Source organism: Protobothrops mucrosquamatus, unplaced genomic scaffold (genome assembly GCF_001527695.2).
Source record: "Protobothrops mucrosquamatus isolate PMUCROS unplaced genomic scaffold, P.Mucros_1.0 scaffold518, whole genome shotgun sequence".
NCBI classification, from domain to species: domain Eukaryota; kingdom Metazoa; phylum Chordata; class Lepidosauria; order Squamata; family Viperidae; genus Protobothrops; species Protobothrops mucrosquamatus.
The window spans coordinates 391,044-412,544 of NW_015386831.1; the positions used below are offsets into that span (position 1 = coordinate 391,044).

A 21,501-nucleotide genomic window follows, 5' to 3' on the forward strand; every position below is an offset into this window, starting at 1 on the left:
ATCTCGGCCCGGGCAGCCACGGCCCTTCGCCACCCGGCCCCACCTTGGCCCGGGCAGCCACGCCCCTTCCCCATCCTCCTGCTGCCGCTGCCGCCAAGCTCTCCGCCGCCCGGCCCCACCTTTAAGTTTTTTTCCTGAAATTTCCCTTAAAATGAAGGTGCGTGTTATACGCCTGTGCGTGTTATACGCCAATAAATACGGTATATTCTTATATCTTACTTTTGGGGATCTCTTGCAACTTCAGCTTATATACATCGCTACCAGAGATATTCTCTGCCAATCTTATTTGCCAGTCCCCTATCCCAGAATTTAACCGTAGCAAAAGAGCGGTTATAGGAAGAGCTTCCACTAGGTTGGACTTACCTGAAAGGACATATGCATTAAAATATCTGCTGCTTCACAACATTTGGTAAAGGAATCATTTTGCTGAGTCTCATTTGAAAGTCTCATTTTCCAGGCATTCCAGAGCAAAGGGATAATTTGCATCAGTATCTGGTTGTCAACCTTGACAACTTTAAGACTTGTGGATTTCAGCTCCCAGAATTAGGAATTAGTGACTGTTCAAGATTACAATGGCACTGAAAAAAGTGACTTATGACCATTTCTCACACTTACCACCATTGCAGCACCCCCATGCTCAGGTAATCAAAATTCAGATGCTCATATTATGCAACTCATATTATGATGGTTGCAGTGTTCCTAAGTCATGTGATCACTTTTTGCAATCTTCTGGCAAGCAAAGTCAACGGGAAAGTCAGATTCATTCATTCAACCTTGTTACTAACTAAACAACTGAAAAGAAAGGTTATAAAATGGGGCAAACTCACTTTAAAATGGTCTCATTTAGTGACAGAAAAGTTGGGCTCAGTTGTGGTCATTAGTTAAGACTACCTGTATACATTTTGATCCTGTGCCTATCAGCATCCAAACTATATCGTCCTGTAATTCCACACTGAAAACTACAAATGACTCTTTGAGAAGCCACCGTAGTGAACTGTAATATGTATGCCTTGAGTGAATATTTTCTGACCTACATCCAAAACATGCTTTATATAGTAGTTAGATATACCACCCCAAGAAATGTATGAAATATAATACCTTTAACCAGGACATTTAGTTAAAACTATTGTTTTTATCACTTTGCTTGAGTTTTATGTATATAAGTTTTAAACCCTGTCTAATATTGTAGGTTCGATTTAAGAACTGAGTCAAGCTGAGATTGACTTAAGAACCAAACTTACTAATGTTTAATTGTCTGGTCTGAATCTTGTTGATAGAAGTTGAAGCAATTTTACAATTCTTATTGTGGAACAGGAAGAAAGCATGCTTACCATTTAATACACATAGGGAATCCATAAGATTCATAACCCATATGGATAAAAAAAAACATGTCAAAATTGTGATGGAAATTCTGTGTTATGGTTAATAATTATAATGCTATATTGTTCCATAAAATACCCTGCTATTTTACTCATAACAAAGACAAAGAAAAGGGAAAGTGTTAACTCTGCACAGTTAATCACAGTAAAGATTACTTGAGACTGTAATCAATCCTACCATCTATTTTCAGTTTGATACACATGATGCTATTGTGGGAGACACATTGGGAGCTAAAGTTTCTTTTGGCAGGAATGCCAAATATGTCAATAACCAACTGCTACCTCACAATAAACATGAGGAACTCAGAGCAAGGTGTCCATTAAACCGTGGGAAAGGCAGGAGAAAGAGGCACTGGCTTAAATTGGGAGGGTGCAATAAGTGTTGCGTCTACATTTTATAGAAGGCAGTCAATTAATTTAAGTGGCTTCAGTCTAGTGTGCAATAAAGATTCTTAATTAGCTCTGCCGTATCAAATGTCCAGGTAGTTTCTGCTGAATCAGAGCTAGTTCAAGGAGGGACCCAACAGCTTGCCCCATGCTGAAGTTCCTCTTCCATAATATAGAATTGTTTAAATTAACAAGTTTTGACTTGATTTTTCCACTCCAAAAATGCAACGTCCTTTGTATTCTATAGGATCCTTTTTCTGTAGTTGATTTTGACTCATTTCAAAAGCCCATTTTAGTTACTACTATGAGAAGCCATTTTATTGATATTTAATCAATCTGTTAAAACTAGCCAAATATTCTAGAGAATTGTGACCATATGAAAATCAATTATCCTTGATGACATGTTTGATATCCTATTCCAGGGTGGGGTGGGGAATTCTTTGGACTTCCATAAACAAAAAAAGAATAAAGATATGGGTTAAATGTCAAAACATTAGAAGCAGTGTTTGAAATCGCTCTACTGAAATGTAGGTCCTCAAAACTTGTATACTACCTATGCATATGTAGTCTTTGCAGATGTAGTCTCTTCTTTTGATCAGAAATTAAGAAAAAGAACACTACTGGTAATAGCTATATGTAAGGAAATGACAAAGTGTTCCTGAAAATGACCTGATGTAAATAAATGTAAATAAATATAACAAATATTGGGTGGACATACATGGTATCTTGAATTGCAAGCATTTTAATTCATGGGAGAAATTTTAGTTGCATGATTAAATAGAAATTTACAGCACTGCTAGTCTCTTAATCTGTAGCAATAATCAGATTACTGATTATTACTCAAAATAGTGATCTGTTAGTACCTCCATTTCCACGTTAGTTAGTTCCTGTGTGCAAAGCAGTCACTTTTTTTAGAAAACCCAGTGCAAGTATAATTCATACACACAGAGAGATTAACCAGGGACATTTTTTTTCAAAGCAGCTGTGTCGGCAGTGCAAAAATTATGGCTTCTGTTTTGAAAAATATAGTGATTCAAAAGGTGCTTTGTTTGCATTAATTTTTAAATACGTGTTTAGTATTCTTCCAGAAAAGCACTAAACCCACCTTCCAAGCAGCCTAAACTACAATGAACAAAGGGGGGGGGAATGGGGTCGCAGTTGTGAAGCAGCAGGGAGAAAGCCAAGTCTTTCCTGTTCCATGACACAACCACCACCACCACCACCACCATCACAGCTGCCAGATAAGTACTATTTGGGTCCAAATCTTCGAGCTGAGATTGACTTAAGAACCAAACAGATAAAGAGGGAGAGTTCATTTTGAGATGGTTTTGGAAGACATGCCCAGAGAGCTGAGGAGAAGGGCTTTGTCCTCAGTAGCAGCCCAAAATGGCTAATTGATGCCAGGCTGATCTGATTGCCCTACAGTCACCTTAACAGCATCACTGATAAACACAGAAAGCATATCAGATTGTATCCACAGCTATGTAAAACGGGCATGACTTTTTGTCTGCTTAAGCACTACTTTAAGTACACTAAGGCTGCCTTAGGTATGGTTGGGGATGAGTTGAAGGCAGCATCATGGGGACTTAGAAATAAAAAGGTTGTTGAGGACTGTTTGTGCCATGTCTGGGTGCACATGGGGAAAGGCCCAGTGGTGGGATTCAAATATGTGAACAACCGGTTCTCTGTGTGGATGCCGCTTCCGGAAGTCCATTCTGGGCCTGGGCAACAAAAAATTAGCTACCGGTTCTGCCAAAGTGGTGCGAACTGGCTGAATCCCACCATTGGAAAGGCCCTTGGATAAAATGGCATGTATTTTACTTTTTTGCATTTATACGATTACATTGTCAGGCCGTAATTAAAAGTAATGTTAAGAACTTGACTGTACTCAGTTTCACAAATAGGTACATTTGAATTGTTTGGGAATAATTTTCTAACTTTGCTGTGTGATTCTGTAAGCAGATTTGGAGCAGTGCTTTCCCCATATTAATGCTTTTTTTGATAATGTATTTCCATAAGTAATTTATGCAATTGTTTCAGCTGGCTATTTTTTTTAAAAAAAATCAGTCTTATTGAACCTTCCTTTTTTGCTATTTAGACTTCATAGATTCACACTTTGTGATCCAAATAAAGATTAAGAATCCAGATTTGGTAGCACAAATCACCTGTAGATTGTTTCCTAATTTCCCTGGAGCCCTTGAAACATTCTCATTAGAAGTGGAAATACCTTTGAAACTTGAGGATGTGTTGCTGCAGACCACACTAGAAAAAGGAAATTAGCAAAATCGCATAGCCTATTCTTAGTGAGAGAATCTCTTCATTGACTCAAAAGCTTTCTATAGCCCAAACAAGACTTTCTATTTTTTAATGGTAAAATCTGGATCCAGCCCAGCAAGCATAGTTTTGTAGTAAAGTTATACTCCATATATATAATAAAAGAGCTAAACTGTTAAATATTTGGCAGTATCTTTCCAGTTTTGTGTTTTGACAGGAAGAGCTGTATTATAGCAGAGCCAAAAAGTTTATAAAATGAAGCACTTTAAATAAATGTTTGTCCAGCTGCCATTTAAAAAAGGAGGAAGAGGTTAAGGAGAGAAGCCACAAACACCAATCAGATCTGTAGTAAGAAATACGGAAACCTTCCAGCTGTAACAAGGAAAAGTAAATCTATTAGCTACAAATTGTATTGGCCTTGTTTCAGGCTAACAGCTTGGTAGACGAAATATCAGCACTTAGCGAGGCAGAAGGTTCTCCACAAGAGAAAAACAAAATTAGAAAAGCATGGCAAACTCTTAATAGATTAGTTAGTTGCTTGACCACAAATCAATTTTAAGTTTGCTTTTTCTCTCTCTCTCTTCTCTTTAGCAAGTTACGAGGTTTGATATAGGATGCCATGTAAGTGCCCAATAAAGAAGGTGGAGAGCTAAAAGACAGTGCGAGAGAGCAGGGAAAATGATTGGTCTGAGTGAGAGTCAGGTCATCAATTAGAGCAAGAAACCCTTACTTCTGGAGAGCTATTTTGTGAGTTTGTTCTGTTCTAAAGATGGATAGGCTTGGATTCTATTTATATTTGAGAGACTCTTGTAGCTGTACACATTTGCCTTCCTGAATATGGTAGATGCAGAGTTTATTCAGATGTGGGGGTAGCAAGAAGGTTGAAGTCCCAAATAAAGAATGCACTTTTGTAGTATGAGCTTGCAAAAAGCAAGGGTAGCTGGGTTTGAACTATTCCTTTTTCTGCTTTTTCAGTTTGGCCAGACTTTCGCAGCGCTCTGTCAATGTCTCTTCTATATAGGAAACTAATAAGAATCAACAGATTTTTCTCAATATTGGGTGTGAATGTTTTGAATATTTTTGTTCAATCTAGCTGGAACTGAAGTGGAATTTTCATTTCAATATTCTCACTTTAAATAATAATTAAAAAAAACTCACACAATTTTTAAGGCAGTTAGTGCCACTGACAATCCTTTCTAGTAAAGAAGCTTAAACACATATATTTACTTCCAGAAATATACATTGCAAGAATGAAAAATGTCGTTTTTTGGATAGGCTAAATATCTAGAACTCAAAATGGTATTAGGGAAAAACTAATTATTGTTCTAAGTTACCTAAAGCATGTGGTATGCTTTAGGTAATTTAGAACAATAATTAGTTTTGTTGATTATGAAAAGGAGTATATGAAATACCACTGCTTTTTTTTTAAAGTTAGAACTTAACCCTTTTTGGCCATACAGTCTAGGAGAAAGGCTCCTTAAACTGGAGAATCGGGGCCTTAGAGAAAATAGAGTTATGTTATGATGAAGTAGCCAGATCTCATGTTCAAATCAGTGTGTGCTAGATTCCATTCCATTTTTTGCAAAAAACTTCATTTCTGCGAAGGCTTAGAGAGTACACAAGTAATTCCTGTGTAGGTAAAAATTCTGATGAATGTGACTTTAGACATTTGCTGTTAGAAAGCAATAGAGTAATTGTTTTACTTATGTGTACTGCTGTTTTTAGTTGATTGTAGAGGTAATTTTTATTGTACTCTATTGACTTAGGTCAGCAATTTTGGTTTATTTAAAAATTAGACATGATATAAATAAATAGATAAAAGTACATTGTATCTCAGTTCAAGGACACTTGGAGAAAGCAATTATGGAACATCTCAGGTTTCTAAGATACATTAAATTACAGGATCTGTGGCTGGCCCTAGCCTTTCTATCTGAACATGACCACCTCCCTAAAAGTGATATCTCCATCTTGTTCTTAACTCCATTTGAGATAAATTCCCTCCTATTTCAACAGAAGATCAGCTGCTTCTTTTAAATTACAGGTGCCTGTTCATAGCTGAAAGTAGAAAACACATTTGTGGTATTAACTATCCATTTCTTACTTGAATATGTTTAATTTATAAGAATATGACTCGCCTTGTTCACTTTAAAAGAAATAAGGCTATATGTATGTCCAATAATTAAATGCCCATGTGGCAGGATGATAAATCATTTTTTTTTTGTATTCTAAGTTTTGAAATGGATGTCAATTGGACATAGTTAAGAAAAAGGGAAAGGAAGATGATTTAGTATAAGGCAGCTTTTCCTTGTAGCGTATACCAATTGTCCCTTCATGATAACTATGTATAAACAAACTTAGAAGGAATAGCCATGCAAAAGCTTCAACAAATAGGAAACAAACTCACTGACTAGCAGAGGTACTGGAAAGTCACAGCATCTCAGCTGTAAACATCATCACAGGATTGTTGGGAGGATATAAAATAGAGTTGCTTTGTGAGGGAGATGCGTGGTTTCTGAATGAGAAAGAGATAAAGAGAGATGATGGATGGATGGATGGATGGATGGATGGATGGATGGATGGATGGATGGATGGATGGATGGATGGATGATAGGATCATGGACATCGATTTAAGATCATTGGAATAAAGTACAATATAAATATCCTCTCTATGTCACAAAATTAAGCACACAAATAATTACAATAAAATTGAAAGATAATAAAATTCAGTGGAACAGCTCTTAAAATAGAAGGCAAACATAAAAAGGTTTGATCAAGTGCTATTTATACCTCTGTTAGGACTGTTTCACAATCAGATGTCCATAAAGGATGGAAGATGTAAAATGAAATCAAGAGATCAACTGACTGTAGGGGGATTTAGTTTTCAGTGATTAAGAGAAAGATTGAAGGTGGACAACATTTGGAATTGAACAGCACAGGGCAGAATTTGAAACTTAACTATGTGCATATGAACATGTAACTGCTAAAATTATACATTAGTTGAACTTTGAAACAGAAGAAGAACAAGTGAAAGAGTATGATAAAATGGGCTAAGAACTCTGGATATAATTTATTGATAAAGCTGGGAAAATATGTTGCTGAAAAGACTGAAATGTACATTATGCTATAATATAAAAGAGAACTTTTATAAAATTAGAACAGAGGTCCCCAACCCCCGGTCCGTGGACTGGCACTGGGCCACGGCATACCAGAAACTGGGGCACAGAAACAAGCGAAGCCCCATCCATGGGATGCAGGCAGCACACGAAACCACGCCCCCTCTGGTCCACGGAAAAACCTCTCCCCACAGAACCGGTCCCTGGTGCCTAAAAGATTGGGTGCCTCTGTATTAGAACAAATACCTAGAATGTGTAAAGGTACTTCAAATTTATGTAGGAAATGTAGAGAACATGACAGGTCATTTTATCGTGCTTGGTGGATTTGCAAAAAGTCATAAAATTTGGGGTTCAGATACATAGAATGATATAAAGAATTTTGAAGATTAATATTCAGTTGAAACCAGAACTGTTCTTATTGGTTCTCTTCTCAATAAGAGAAGAGTTGTGGAAGATTGTTCTTGTATATGATGACTGCTGTGAGATTATTATATGCATAAAAATGGAAATACTCTGAAATACCCATAATGGAGGAATGGCTGGTAAAGATGACAGAATTAGCAGAGATGGCAAAATTGACTTGACTAGAGGAAAAACAATAACTACATTTATTAGTGATTAGACTTTTTGCTGAAGGAAGAAAAAATGAACTTTTGATTTATGGGTTTAATAATTAGAAAGGGTAAACAATTGAAAGAAGGACGCTATTTTGTAAATTTATGGAGACAGGGTAAAACATAAATGTACTTACAATTGCTACTAAGAAGACCGGAATCTTTCCCCTTCCCTTCCCTTTCTTCTCTGCTGTATTTCTTTTCACTTTTTTACTCATTGCTTTTCTTTATCTTTCCTTACTTTTCCCTTTTGAAATTCATATTTTTATTCTTTAACGTTTCTTTAATAAAATTATATTTTTTTTTAAAAAAATCAGATGATCATGATAGAAAAGGCTTGTTGTCTGTGTTTCTCATGATGTTGAAATGTAAGTTAGCAGGAAAGCAATGTTGTTTCCATTCAAGATGAAGGTTTCCCTCTTCTCTTTTGCAGAAACAGAAGCTCATATAAGTGTTGCAAATTCCAACACTTCAAATACTGTTTAATCCAGCTACATTATTAAACATATGCTTCATATTTTCTAGTTGAATTTATGATCCAAGAGTATTAAGTTAGGGTACGCAAGCTGGTACCCATCTTATGTTTCAAACTACAGCTCTCAAATATTTTGAGTCTTGACTAAAATGACAGTTATAGTCTGAAACATCTGGATGTATCCTTAAATCCAAGAAGAAACTGTTACTCATTTGTTCTTATGGCTTTTTAATATCATTTCTTTAGTTTTTAGAATTTTTTTCAGAGAAATAGGTGTATTAAACTTTTGCTGTGAAAATGCCAGTGTTTTGACACTGTAAATACTAAGTTACTTATTATAGCAAACATTTGCATTGAGTACAACTTAGGATTCAGAAATCTTGTGCCATTATGTATATTTAACCTCTAAGGCAGGGCTTTTCAACCTTTTAACCCATTATACCACTTTTAGGATATGGCAATATATCCGAGTACCACCAGTCGCCTAGCAAGGTGTCAAAAACTTGATGACAAAAAAAAAGGAAAAAAAGTGACGAAGTACAGGTAGTCCTCGACTTACAACAGTTCGCTTAGTGACTGTTCGAAGTTACAATGGCACTGAAAAAAGTGCCCCCAAGCCACAGCTGAGCAAGACACCTGCCTGCCCACCCAGCGGCACTCTTTCTCCTGTCCGAGGTTTTCATTGTCATGAGCATTTCTGTTGAGGATTGGCAGCGGGGGTGGGGTGGGGGGTGTTTGGTTTTTATTCCCCCCATCTGCTGGGTGATTGCACCAGGTTTTGGTCACTTCACATGACCCTGGGACACTGTGACCATCATAAATATGAATCAGTTGCCAAGCATCTGAATGTAAATCACAAGACCCTGGAGATGCTGCAACATTCCAGCTGATCGGTGCTTCTTTTGGGCTCAGCAGAAGTGCCAGGATCAGCGCCGTGCTCCAGCTGGAGCCTGGCGCTGATTCTGGTACTTCCGCTGAGCCCTGACAGCCCCGAAAAAGTGCTGATCCTGGCGTTTCTGCTGAGCCCTGACAGCCCTGCAGCTCCAGCCATCTCTCGCTCAGGCTTGTGTGGTGCTGCACCGGTTCAGCTCATTCCCTTCCCCCGCTACCACTTTTCTAGGATGGTCGCGTACCAGGTGCCAATGTACCACAGGTGGTACCCATACCACTGGTTGAAAAGCCTTGCTCTAAGGTGCCACAAGGTTGTTGTATGCTGCAGGATTGTTTAATTGTTCATAATGAAATATTTTTACCAATCAACGTTTCAAAAAATTCTGCACAGTGCAAGATGAGCCTAAAGACCTGCATGATTGCCCTTAAAATAAAAAATAATTGTATTTGGTGAAATATTCCCAAGAACTGAAATGTATGTACATTATTTTTGGTTCTTGGTTAATCTTACTGAGTTTTCGGTTCAGAAAAAAAATGTATTCCAGAAGAAAGAGCTTTGAACATTGTTATCATCTTGGAAAATTTATTCTGAAATGTGTATCCACTTTAAAAAATTTTTAAAAATGTAAATAGTGCAATACATATTGTATTGGAACACGCAACATGAAAATTATACTATAGTAATGTACTTGCTGGTAGTGAAATTTAATTCAAAATGTATATTCATGTATTCATTAAATACAGAGTACTTTGTTTTATCCTTTTTAGTTAATTACACATCACACAGATGAATATTTGAAACCTTTTAGTGTAGTTATGTTGTAACTGTAATAAAATGGCTTAATATTTTTAGTTATCTGTAAATGATGGGCTAATTTAAATCAATTAAACTGTTTCATTGATTAGAGGATACCAATATAATTTAAGTAACATAGTTAAATACGCCTTTGAAATCCAGTTCATGAAACTACAGAATCCACAATGTTTTCTTAAACATTCTGCATAGAGTTATTTCTGTCCAAGCTGATAATACTCTGCATGTGTTTTCTCACAGTTGCAAGATGCAATCAAGGCTAGCAAAGGTGTGACTTCAGCTATTGACCTATGTCGTTGCCATGGAAACAGCGCACTGGAAGCTCTAGAATGTTTCCCTCCCTCTGAGGCCAGATCTGCCTTAGAAAACATTGTTTACGCTGTGACAAGATTTTCATAATGTAGAATTGGAAGAAAAAAAAAACTGCTGTTCATTTGTGGAAACGAGCCAAACAGAACAGGTGATTGCAAAAGTCAGATCTGCCATTGCTAGGGATCCAAATGCAATTGTGGCTTTAAAAAAAAAAAGTGTTTCTGTTCCATTCACTACATTCCCAAATGAACACATCTCCTTCAGAACTGCTACAAACAAAATTAGGGGAAAAAAGGTCAAACAGTTTTCAGTTGTCATGCCAGAAGCACACTTGAGGCTGCACTGGTAGAAATAATTAATGACACTAGCTTCTGTGACCTCAGCAAATGGACAGGAAAGAAGTCCTTATTGATTGGACATAGTCAGGGATGGCGCCAGCATGGTGGCCTGTGGTTTTCCTACAGAAGAGAAGACAGAGGGGGCCATGAAGCTGCAGGTGTTGGGAGCAGTGGTTTCCACGTTTATTAGAAAGCTGGGTGCTTAAAAGTAGAATTTATGTAGCAATTTATCAACACAAAAGGGAGCTTGATGAATTGGCAGAAAGGAGCGGATTTTTATCCGACTACACCAAACGTTTCTGTAGGAGTTTTTCTGTGCACTGAAATATAAAATAGCCTTATAACTATTATGTTTAAACAGGTCGCTGAAAGAGCATTGTAAGTATGGAAAGCCCTTATTGTGATGTTGAATTGTTTTTGAAATTCTGTTCTGTTCTTTTTTTTGTGCAATTCTGATTAAAAAATGGAGCTTTAAACAGTGATTGCTTTTTCTATATTGTACAAAAACAAATACTGTATTTTCTTACATTTATCAAGAAATTTACTCAGTTTTCATTTTTGCCAAATGTTAAATCAATTTTTGCTTCAGTTCTCTATCATAAAGGATTAAATGATAGTTCTTTCTCTCTTCCCTCTGTACAGGATTTCATTCCCTGAATGGATGTATAAGAAGTGTTTTAACCTTACTGTGTCAAATGTTAAAGTCCAATTACAGAGAGAATACATGGTATATCAGAAGCCTGCAATCAGACACTGTCTCTATTTTGTTCATAGGAGATGAATTTTGTGGTTTGCATGCTTGCAATCTGAGAACATCGTTGACAAGAAGGCTGAGTTTACATAAATGATCCAGATTGAGACTCAGCTACCTTTCTTCCTTGTGTGGTGTAATTACAGCCCAATCTGGAGACAGCTAGCACAGCAAACAGATTTCATTACATTGCTCTTTCAAACACTAAGTGGAGTTATTTTAGTTAATTTTTTTTCTCTGTGTCTCTCTAGTGATGTGTCATACACCTTCTGCATAATGGCAAATATTTCACCAACAGAAACATTATTTTTTAAAGTTGAAGATTTAGTTTCACTTATGAGATGCACATGGGGAATTAATGCATTTTCAAACCTTGACTAGCTAGACTGGACTTCTAATACTTTCCTTGTTTACAAAAATATTATCACACTATTAGTATTTAGTAATTACATGAATAAATCAAACTATTTCAGTCCTAAGGAACATTCAATTTTGAAGGAAGGATGGACAGATGGATAGCATTTTTTTTGTTTCCAATATATTTTATCATTAAGGATTACTTTTAAAAAATTAGCACATGTAGCATAATAATTTGAAATTTATGAAATTATTATCAACATTAACTACATGTGCCACCAATCTAATCTTATAGCAGTCCTTGTAATAAATATGTAAATAGTACCCACAAAAAGGACACAAAAACATTACAGCTAAATTATTAAGATATTCAGATTCTGATAAAAGTAGATGGGAAACTGCAATAGCCACAAAATTGTCAGAATTTTTAAGTACTTCAATTTTTATTTAACAATATTGTCTTCTTAGCCTAACAATTGCTTGATCTATGGAGGACTTTCCGGCTATAGATACATATTTATCATCTGATAAGTTACACAATGGACCTCAGGAGGAAGTTATGTCATGTGAACAGAAAACTGCTCATGCAATCTTAATTTTTCTATACTTTCAGGAATCTGAAAATAAGAGTGTTTGGTATTATACTGTAGTATTTAGCTTCCACTACATTTAAAAAAAAATCTGAACTGGATTCTGAATCTTCAGAATAATTTAAATACACCAAATGAAATATATTGTAAGTCACCCAGAGTTACCATGTGGCAAAATAGGTGGCTAATAGGTGGGAGCTTTGTACTTCAGAGGGGGCGGATATGTGGCTAATGATGTTGTGATGACATTGATACTTGTCAATAGCTGTTCCTTGACATTGACATTTTAGAAATCATGCTTAATTTTGATATAAACTTTTTATTCATCTTTAAAAGTTTGTTTTCTAAGTATTAATGTTAATAATCTCTAGTCAATATTGTATAAATACTGTACTCAATATAATGTATTAACTGTGTTTTATAATAATAAAGTAAAACCAAAGAAGAAAAAAGCTCCCCTTGATACTTGTACAGGAGTACTCCATACCATACTTTTAGGCAGAGGACACGTGCTAGATCAAGGGAAGCCGCCAATCTTAGCACCTAATAGCAGTAAAAATGCTTTAAAGAAAATGATCATTTTCTCATGGAAATAATTTCATTTTAGAGATATGTGAAGATATCTTGGAACAGACTGAAAAAATAATGCATTGGTAGGCAAAATCAAGTTTTATTGGAGAGTTCAGTGAAAAACATCTGCCAATTGAACTCTAGGAAGTTGACGATATATTTGAATAGATTTTCTGTCATGCCTTACAGCTGCAAAATCATAAGTTGCCAATTTCTATACAAACTCGCTTCTAATGAAGTTTTCTTGCTCTGATATGTAAACCAATATCTAGTTCAATATATAACTGAAGATTAAAAAGGGCAAGAAAATCAATTATGTAAATAAGTATAAATTTAAAAATGGTACAATGCATCTGCAAGAGATAACATATAACAGTGATGGCGAACCTTTTAGAGACCGAGTATCCAAACTGCAACCCAAAACCCACTTATGCATCGTCGGGTGCCGGGTAGGTGTGGCCCATTGGCTGGGCGTGGCCCATTGGCTGGGTGTGGCTGCGGTGGTAACAGCAGACTGGGTGGGACTAAAAAGTTCAATCAATCAATTCCAACTTTGCAAGATTTTTTTTTTCCCCGCAAGAAGTTGAAATTGACTGATTGAACTTTTTTTTTTTTGCACACGGCGGTGGAAGCTTAAAGCGAAAAGGTTTTATAAAACCCAGCTGAAGGCCTAGGACTGGGGCAACGGCATGCGTGCCCACAGAGAGGGCTCTGAGTGCTGCCTCTGGCACCCATGCCATAGGTTCGCCACCACTGACATATAATCTTCCAGTCAAAGTTTGCTGATGTGTATTATAATATTTCTACTTATTCATAGGATTTTTAGATCTGATTTTATTTTATATTTCAGGCATTGGAATCTCTAACTGAGAGCAAATCATCTCTGTCACCTGAATCTATGAGGGTTTCTTTCAAAAAACTGTTAACTATTTTAGGAAACATGATCAAGTGGCTCAGTTCTGTTGGGAATGTGTTAGAAAGCACTCCATTTCCTGAATTAAGTTTTTCAGTCTGTAATATTGTAATTAGTACAGGCAGAATGCAGAATCTGATCCATTCTGTAAATCTTTTGAGATAGCTGAAACCTAACAAAAACAATCAGCAGTGTACTGCTGGAAAATGTAGCACATTCCTTCCTAACACATCTAACTCCTACTGACCTTTCTTATGTTTACCTTCAATGACAGATTTTTTTTCCTAAGAGGCACACTATTTTTATGGTACATACAGAGTTTTTATTCAATGTTTCTATTAAAACACTTCATAATGAAAGTGTCTTGGGTTACTTCTGTCATCCATTAGGAGTGGTATTTTATTTTGAAAGACCTGGGGGTGAAATCAAGTGTTTCCATATATAATTATTAACAAGGGACTCGTAAATACTTCTGTATTAGGTCAATGTATCCTCTATACCCATGTTTATTGAAGGATTATTAAGAAATGAAATATTCAAGCATGTAACAATTCATCCTCTAATTCTATAGAGTGTTTTGAATGCAATACAAAACTTGGTGGCCTTGATCAGTAAATTCACATGGCTTAAATCTAAAAGAAAATAAATCTAATGAAGTGGGAATGAGTATATATTAAAATAAAATACGTTGTTTTTGTAATTGTTTTTCATACTCTTCTAAGATTACTCATATGCTGTATTATGGTCAAAGATCCACATAAGGAAAGGGGGGTACAAAGAATTAAAAATCATAAAAATGCATCCAAATAAAAAATATTAAAATTCACATTAAAAGCTGAAAATATATTTTTTTGTATGCATATTGTGTTATACATGTATTATGATCTACATATATCCTATACCCATTTCCTGCTCCTACTCCTCCTCTTTGATTGCTTTTAATTTTTTATTTCTTTTAGCTTTTTAATATTTGTTATTAAATAAAAATATGTTTTATTCTGATGTATCTTTTATGCTTCTTAATTGTTTGTACCCCGTTATCCTTTGACAGTAATAAAGATTTGATTTGGTGATATGATATATAAAGTCATTCTCTGCATTAGTCAAAAGAATACTTTGGCTCCCCCATGTGTAACAGATTCTCTCACATCCACAAAATTTCTGAATAAATTATGTCAATGCTTTTTTAATGCTTGTGCTTGAATAATTCTTCCATAATAGAAAAATTGAGTGTCGTTTTTTAAACATCTTTAATTATACTTGTCAATAATATATTATTTAATTGTATAACTTGTGCTGCTTGATAAAGTACATCATTTTGTGAACACCGTCCATTTAAAATATTTTGCTTGTTGCAATATAAGAGATTTGATAGTTTTGAAAAACTGAGGGTGGGGATAGACAGAATTTTATCTCCCTTCAAATCAACCAATGAAATTGATGGCCAAAATTGTGGAAACCTTTTGGGGAAAGTGTATTTTTGAGGTTTGATGGCTAATAAAACCACTTTTTTGGGAGTAGTACCATAAAATTATATATCAATGGAAAGATAATTTAATCAAGAATGTAATGCAACAAAGTTTGTTCAATTATCTGTACTGTATTCTATGAAAAGTTATAGCCAAATAACCAGAAAAAGGAAGCACAACTTGCTTAGGTTGATATCAGGTAGCTTTCCTTCATCTGATTGTAGCCAATGAGCACGAATGTTTAGAGAGCCAATCAGGTGTCATCTTGTTTTGGCAATGAGCCAATCAGATCACAGTAGGATTCAGTTATTGATGTCATGTATTAAAGCTGAGAGGAGGAAATTTGTCAGTGTGTTATGTTATCGCTATCAAGTTGGGTTTTTTTGTGTTCTTTCATTTAGTGAGCTTGTAAAACGTAATAAAATTAAAGTAATGGTGCAAAGAGTTGACTGGTCGCCCAGAAAGCGACTGGACTATGTTTTTTCCTTGAAGAAAACATTTCACTTATCATCCATGAAGCTTCATCAGTTCTGACTGGATGGTGGGGAGAATGGAAGGATTAGTTCTGACTGGATGGGGGAGGGATGGAAGGATCATATTTTTTTGCAGTCATCTGGTTGTTACTACTCTCTGAGAGCTATTGAATTCACCTGCGGCTTTATATGAACCCTCAGGGTCACCTGAATCAGAGTGCAAATGGGTGTGGAGTCTTCTTGGAACTGCTGAAAGGACTGCATGGTAGACAGGAGATAAGTGGTGTATTCCTTTCCCTCCGTTGAGGGAGAGCTGTTCAATTTTAACACTGATGGCCTCTTTTACCCCTTTCAAACCAATGGCCCTCTCTATTCAGAATTGGATTTTAACGTCTTCAAGAGTGACCTTTGTCTTTCAAATGTAGATGTACCACTGAATCTTGTCCTGATGGGTTTGTTCTCCTAAGTTGTGCCGTGTATCTGTGAAGTTGTTTTGTTTCTCCAATGTACAGATCTGCACATCTCGTTGCATTGAATTGCATTTATCACATTGCTCATATTGTGTTTTATCCTTGGGGTGGACAAGCTTGCGTCTTAGTGTATTCTTGGATTTAAAGTGTGCATGTATGCTGTGTTGGTTGAAAATTCTCCAGAGCTTTTCAGATGTTCCTGCAATATATGGAATTGACATTGCTTCGTTTGTTGTTCTCTTCTTTGTTATGGAAGAGCTCCTGCCGGGTCTTTTGCTGGCTTTGATAAAGGCCCAGTTGGGATTGCTACAAATGCTGGTCTATGATGGGCTTTGGCTCAATGTAATATAGCTATTCTTAAATGTAACCTGTATTTGGATGACTGGGCTATGTCCCCTCACTGTTTGAAGATCAGAGAAATAAATTAATTCTCCTGTTTATAATACAAAACAGTCTACAAATTGTTTCAATGAGAAAGGAAAATACATTTATGGGACCTTCTTTCAGCTTCCCTTTTTATAAAATAAATGATTGAGATTTCAGGAAAACCTGTCCAATTTCATTCTGTGTTTCTGATAGGTTCTTATCTGAGCCTACTTTCTATTCATATGCACACAGACTCTTCACTGTTCTAGTATTTATAATCTACTAAACAATGACAATATGCAACAGTAAAAAGGTATGCATTTCATATGCAAATCAATGGCAATAATTTTACACAATTGCTAACTTGTTTGCATCATTATGTTAACAGAAGCATAACAAAGTGGATGCCACAAAGAATGTTACCAAAATGTGCTTTTTTTCTGAAAAAGACTGCTCTCCTCTTTACATTTTACTATAGTTAATATTGCAGTTTAGTCAATGATAACAAGTAAGACAGAAATATATTATTGGCTGTATTCATATTAATAAACATACCTAATAATTTAAACTATTACATTAACTTCCCAATTTTAAATGGTTCTGCCAGCACATCACCTTGCAGTAGTGGATGGACAATGAATGTATCACAATCATGTATAATTTATTGAGTCTAGATTTCCCATAAAGCACAAATGAATAAAAAGTAACACAATTATTTATAGTGATAGTGAACTTAGTTGTTTCAATATGAATATTTATGTAACCAAGCTTGCTATTATCCTAACACTTTGTGCTTGGTAAGGTACAAAAATATGTAAGGAGGGTAGGGTCTTTCAAAGATTTTTAAAAAGAGCACAGAGCATGCTTAGCAGCAATGTGAGATGAAAAACAGATGAAAAATCGGGGAAAGAGATCTCGCTTATAATTAATCTACAGTTGAAAAACTGAGATGAAAAATCAGTCGAGGAAATCATGTATCTGGAAGAAAACAGAATATTGGAGGAAGATTTGGCGGAGGGAGAGATCTCGCTTATAATTAATCTACAGCAGGGGTGTCAAACTGCCGGCCCATGGCCCGGACGCATCACGTGGAAGCTGCGCCCACCCCATTGCCGGCAATGGCAAAACCAGCCTGATACGTTGCACGATGTCACGTGACATCACGAGTTTGACATGCCTGTTCTACAGTGTTAAGAGAGGAAAGAGGACATCTTAGAAGTTCGTATAGTTAGAAAGTTGTAATGATTTTATCTTTGCAATTGACAAGTCCAAAGCCAGTTGAGGATATGCAGTTATGAACGATTTGAGGCCACTGTACTAAAAACATCATTTGGTCAAATTAATGTTGGATATGTAGGGTATATTGCAAAGCGTAAAGCCACTATTTTGACAGTGATAGCATTGAAAATACACCATAGGTTTTATTTCATATTTAAATATTTGTTATAAATACAAAGCTACACATTGGTAGTTTTATCTGATTTACTTAAATAAGATTACCTTTTATTTTATTCTGCAAATAGCTTCAAATTTTCAGTTAAAATAAATTAGTGTTTCCAGAGACCATGTAGAGCACTTCTGGAATATCATCTTAGGTTTCCCTTCTCCCAGCGTGGAATTCATTGGCATAATTAAACAAGATTTGAAGGAAAAAAAAATATATGTCTTTCCTACAAGTTTGCAACTGCCTTCCTTGATTTAAGGAATTGCAGATAGATGTCTCCTCACTCACTCTAAAATACATTACCTTCAAATCCAAAGCTTTGCATTGTCCTAGAACATTATTAATTTTTGAAGCCAAGCACTGTAGCAGATACAGGCTAGAACAAAACTGGCAAGATCACAGAACAACAGTTGAAGATGCTGAATAGTGTCTGCTTTTAATGTTCTTTCAGTAGGCATTACTTGTGTCCATACTAAATTGGGAGTGGACAACAGGAGGAGGGAGTCCAAATAATATATTGTAGTTCCAGTATTTGATCTTTATAGTATAATTGCAGGTTTCTTTGTGCTTTACAACCCCATTCAATGGTAACTTTTCAAGCTCTAGTTATGCAAATTACTTACCTTAAACCAATCATACAGTCTTTTGGAACAAATCTATTCACATCTACTCCAAAAGCCACTGAGCTCAATGGTGCTTATTCCAAGATACATGGATGTGAGATTAGAGCATAAAATTATCCTCTTTCTTTTGAAGCAGAGTTTAAAATGGTTATTCTTACTTAGTTTAAGATTGGTAACATAGACTAGGAACAGCAAATTTCCATAGATTAAAATTCCATAGATTAGAATAGTGGTGGCAAACTTTTGGCACGGGTGCCAGAGGCGGCACTCGGAGCCCTCTCTGTGGGCACATGTGCCGTTGCCCCAGCCTTCCCTCCCCCCGTGACCCCCTCACCAGCAGTCCCCCTGGAGGAGAGTCGCCCCTGAGCATGGCCCACGCGGAGCAGCACAGCCAAGGCCATGGCAGCCAGGCAGTGTAGACAAGACTCTGCCCTCATGCCCTATCGCGCACAGTTGATGTTGTGGGGCGCGGGTAGAGGGCGTGGCCACCATGGCACTGCTGGGCTGCCTGGGCGATCTGCGGCGGGCCCTGGAGGCAGGCTGGGTGGGTGTGGAGTGGGGACGGGGCAGGGGGTGGAGTGGGGGCGGGGCCAGTTTTTGGGCACTCGGTCTTTAAAAGGTTCATCATCACTGGATTAGAACATAGATTAAATCAGCAAATTTAGAATTGTTATTTTGTACATTTTAAAAGATTTAAATTCTATGGAAAAAATGACAAAAATAGAAATAGATCTTCCTCTGGAAATATGTAACAGTTCAGTTCAATTCCAAATGGAATTCACAGATCTCTTGAAAGTAGAAAGCAAATAAAAATAAAGCAGTCAATGAATAATAATTAAATTTATAAATTAATTTTAGAAAATAAATTTGACATAATACAAACCTATGAACCAGAAGCACAAATATTCAAAATGGTTGGCTGTAACCTAAAAACGTACAACTTCGTTCTTTAGGCACCCAACACTTTTCTCTGCAGTTTCTCAAAGTGAAGTTGCCCGACACTTCCAAATGAAATAATTACAAGGCAGAAATGCTATGAAAATTTTAGAATGTGATTATTATACTACTAATTTTATTTAACCGTGATTCTTTAAAAAAATTATCTTTCAATTACAGATCAGTTACAAGTTTTTTTCTTTTAGCATCTAAGAGTAACTTAAGGGCATTGAAAAGGAAACAAAGCACTTCTAAATAAATGCTTTGGTTACAAATATCCAAATAATTTATTTTATAGATATGAAAATATGTGGAAAACAAACTTACAAATACTGGGCAGTATACCTGAAGTAGGCTTGTATATTATTTCCTTTCACTCTTAGAAAAAAAAATTAAATAACATTCTGGATGGATAACTAAGATCCTGCAGGGTCCCTTCTGGGCCTCAGTCCCCTATTAGCAGTGGTGCCTGAGGCCAATACTACATTGTAGAAATTAGAAGTAGTTCAAATTGGATTTTTTTTTGGTTTATTTCAGAAACAGTAGGTGTACAGAAATCTGATTTTTTTTTTCTATTTTGTGTGTCCATGTTTTGCTAAATATAATGTAAAACATTTTCAGGTTAGCAAAAACTACAGAACTAAGTACAATTATTTTAATACACTTCTTTTGATACATGTGAAGGTGAAAAACATATCCTAACAAGTTCAGCTTATCAATATAGGGGTAAATAAAACTAATCATTACTAAAATCCACTGCCTAAGAGACTGGATTTCAGTAGATTAAGTTGTTGATATTTTCAAGTTAAATTATCCTGATTTGGTTTATAATATTATGCTAAAATGAATTCACTTTAATGTTTGGAGTTTAGAAAATATATCTATGATATATTCCATACTAATGCCCAAGGCTGCTATTGACCATTTCTGTCTTAGATGAATTAATGTTCATTTTGGATACTGACAAAATATAAACTAAGTCGTAAATTTGATTGGAGGGAGAATATAAAGATGAGGAATTTCTGGACTCTAGAACACAAAGTGACACTCAAATGAACTGGTTAAACAGTAACAGTAAAAATGCTTTAAAATTAGATCTATTGGGAGAAAAGTCAAAAGAGAAAACAGTAATAGAGACAAGTGCATAAAATATACAGTCATGTATAATACAATTGATACATAGTATAATTTACCATATTAGTACATCATTTATTTTCATTCCTTTTATAACTATTTTATAAATGGGCAATGATGCCTGACATAGAGATCCCTACACTATCTGCTTTCTTTTGATAAAAGTGGTTAGGAGCAACTATCAAAACTAACAGCTAAAAGAATAAATTGGCTGTATTTTAAACAAAAAATCTTAGTTAATTACCATAGTCATGTATTATTTTCTGTTCATTATGGCATGTAAGCCAAGTATTGCAGCTTCTTTGTCACTAAGACCTATTTTTTATCGTAGATTCTTAGTTTTTTAAGATATGCAAATATAGCAACAGATTCTGTAGCAATACCTGGCTTCTAGAAAGAAGGAATATGGACTTCCTCTGCCCTACTATGACTTCCTCTGCACTAGTGCAAGAACGTATGAGGAAGAACCCAAATATTTCATACTTCAAGTAGTAATTCCTTAGGAAATTATTCTTTGAATTTTTGAAACAGAAATACTATAAAGGTAGACAAACTTTAGTACATACAATACTGCCCCAGAGAAAAGCTATTATCCCGAATAGGAGAAACCTTCTTCCAATATAGATAGTCCTCTAAGTCAGGGGTCTCCAACCACCAGTCTGTGGACCAGAACCGGGTCGCGGCATGCCAGCAACCAGTCCGCACAAAGCCCCATCCGTGGGATGCAGGCAGCATACAAAACCACGCACCCTCCTGTCTGCGGAAAAACCTCTCTCCACGGAACCGGCCCCTGGTGCCCAAAAGGTTG

At 36.0% G+C, this 21,501-nt stretch overlaps 1 protein-coding gene across 1 annotated transcript in view; it reads left to right on the forward strand.

Moving 5' to 3' along the window:
• The window catches only part of PDSS2 (decaprenyl diphosphate synthase subunit 2), an 80,005-nt gene extending 69,539 nt beyond the window's left edge, over nucleotides 1–10,466 (forward strand). Inside the window, exon 8 of the mRNA XM_015816899.1 lies at nucleotides 10,188–10,466. Within this exon, the coding sequence (XP_015672385.1) occupies nucleotides 10,188–10,346 (159 nt within the window). The 3' untranslated portion in view covers nucleotides 10,347–10,466. The remainder of the gene's footprint in view (nucleotides 1–10,187) is intronic.
• Nucleotides 10,467–21,501: the final 11,035 nt, after the last annotated feature.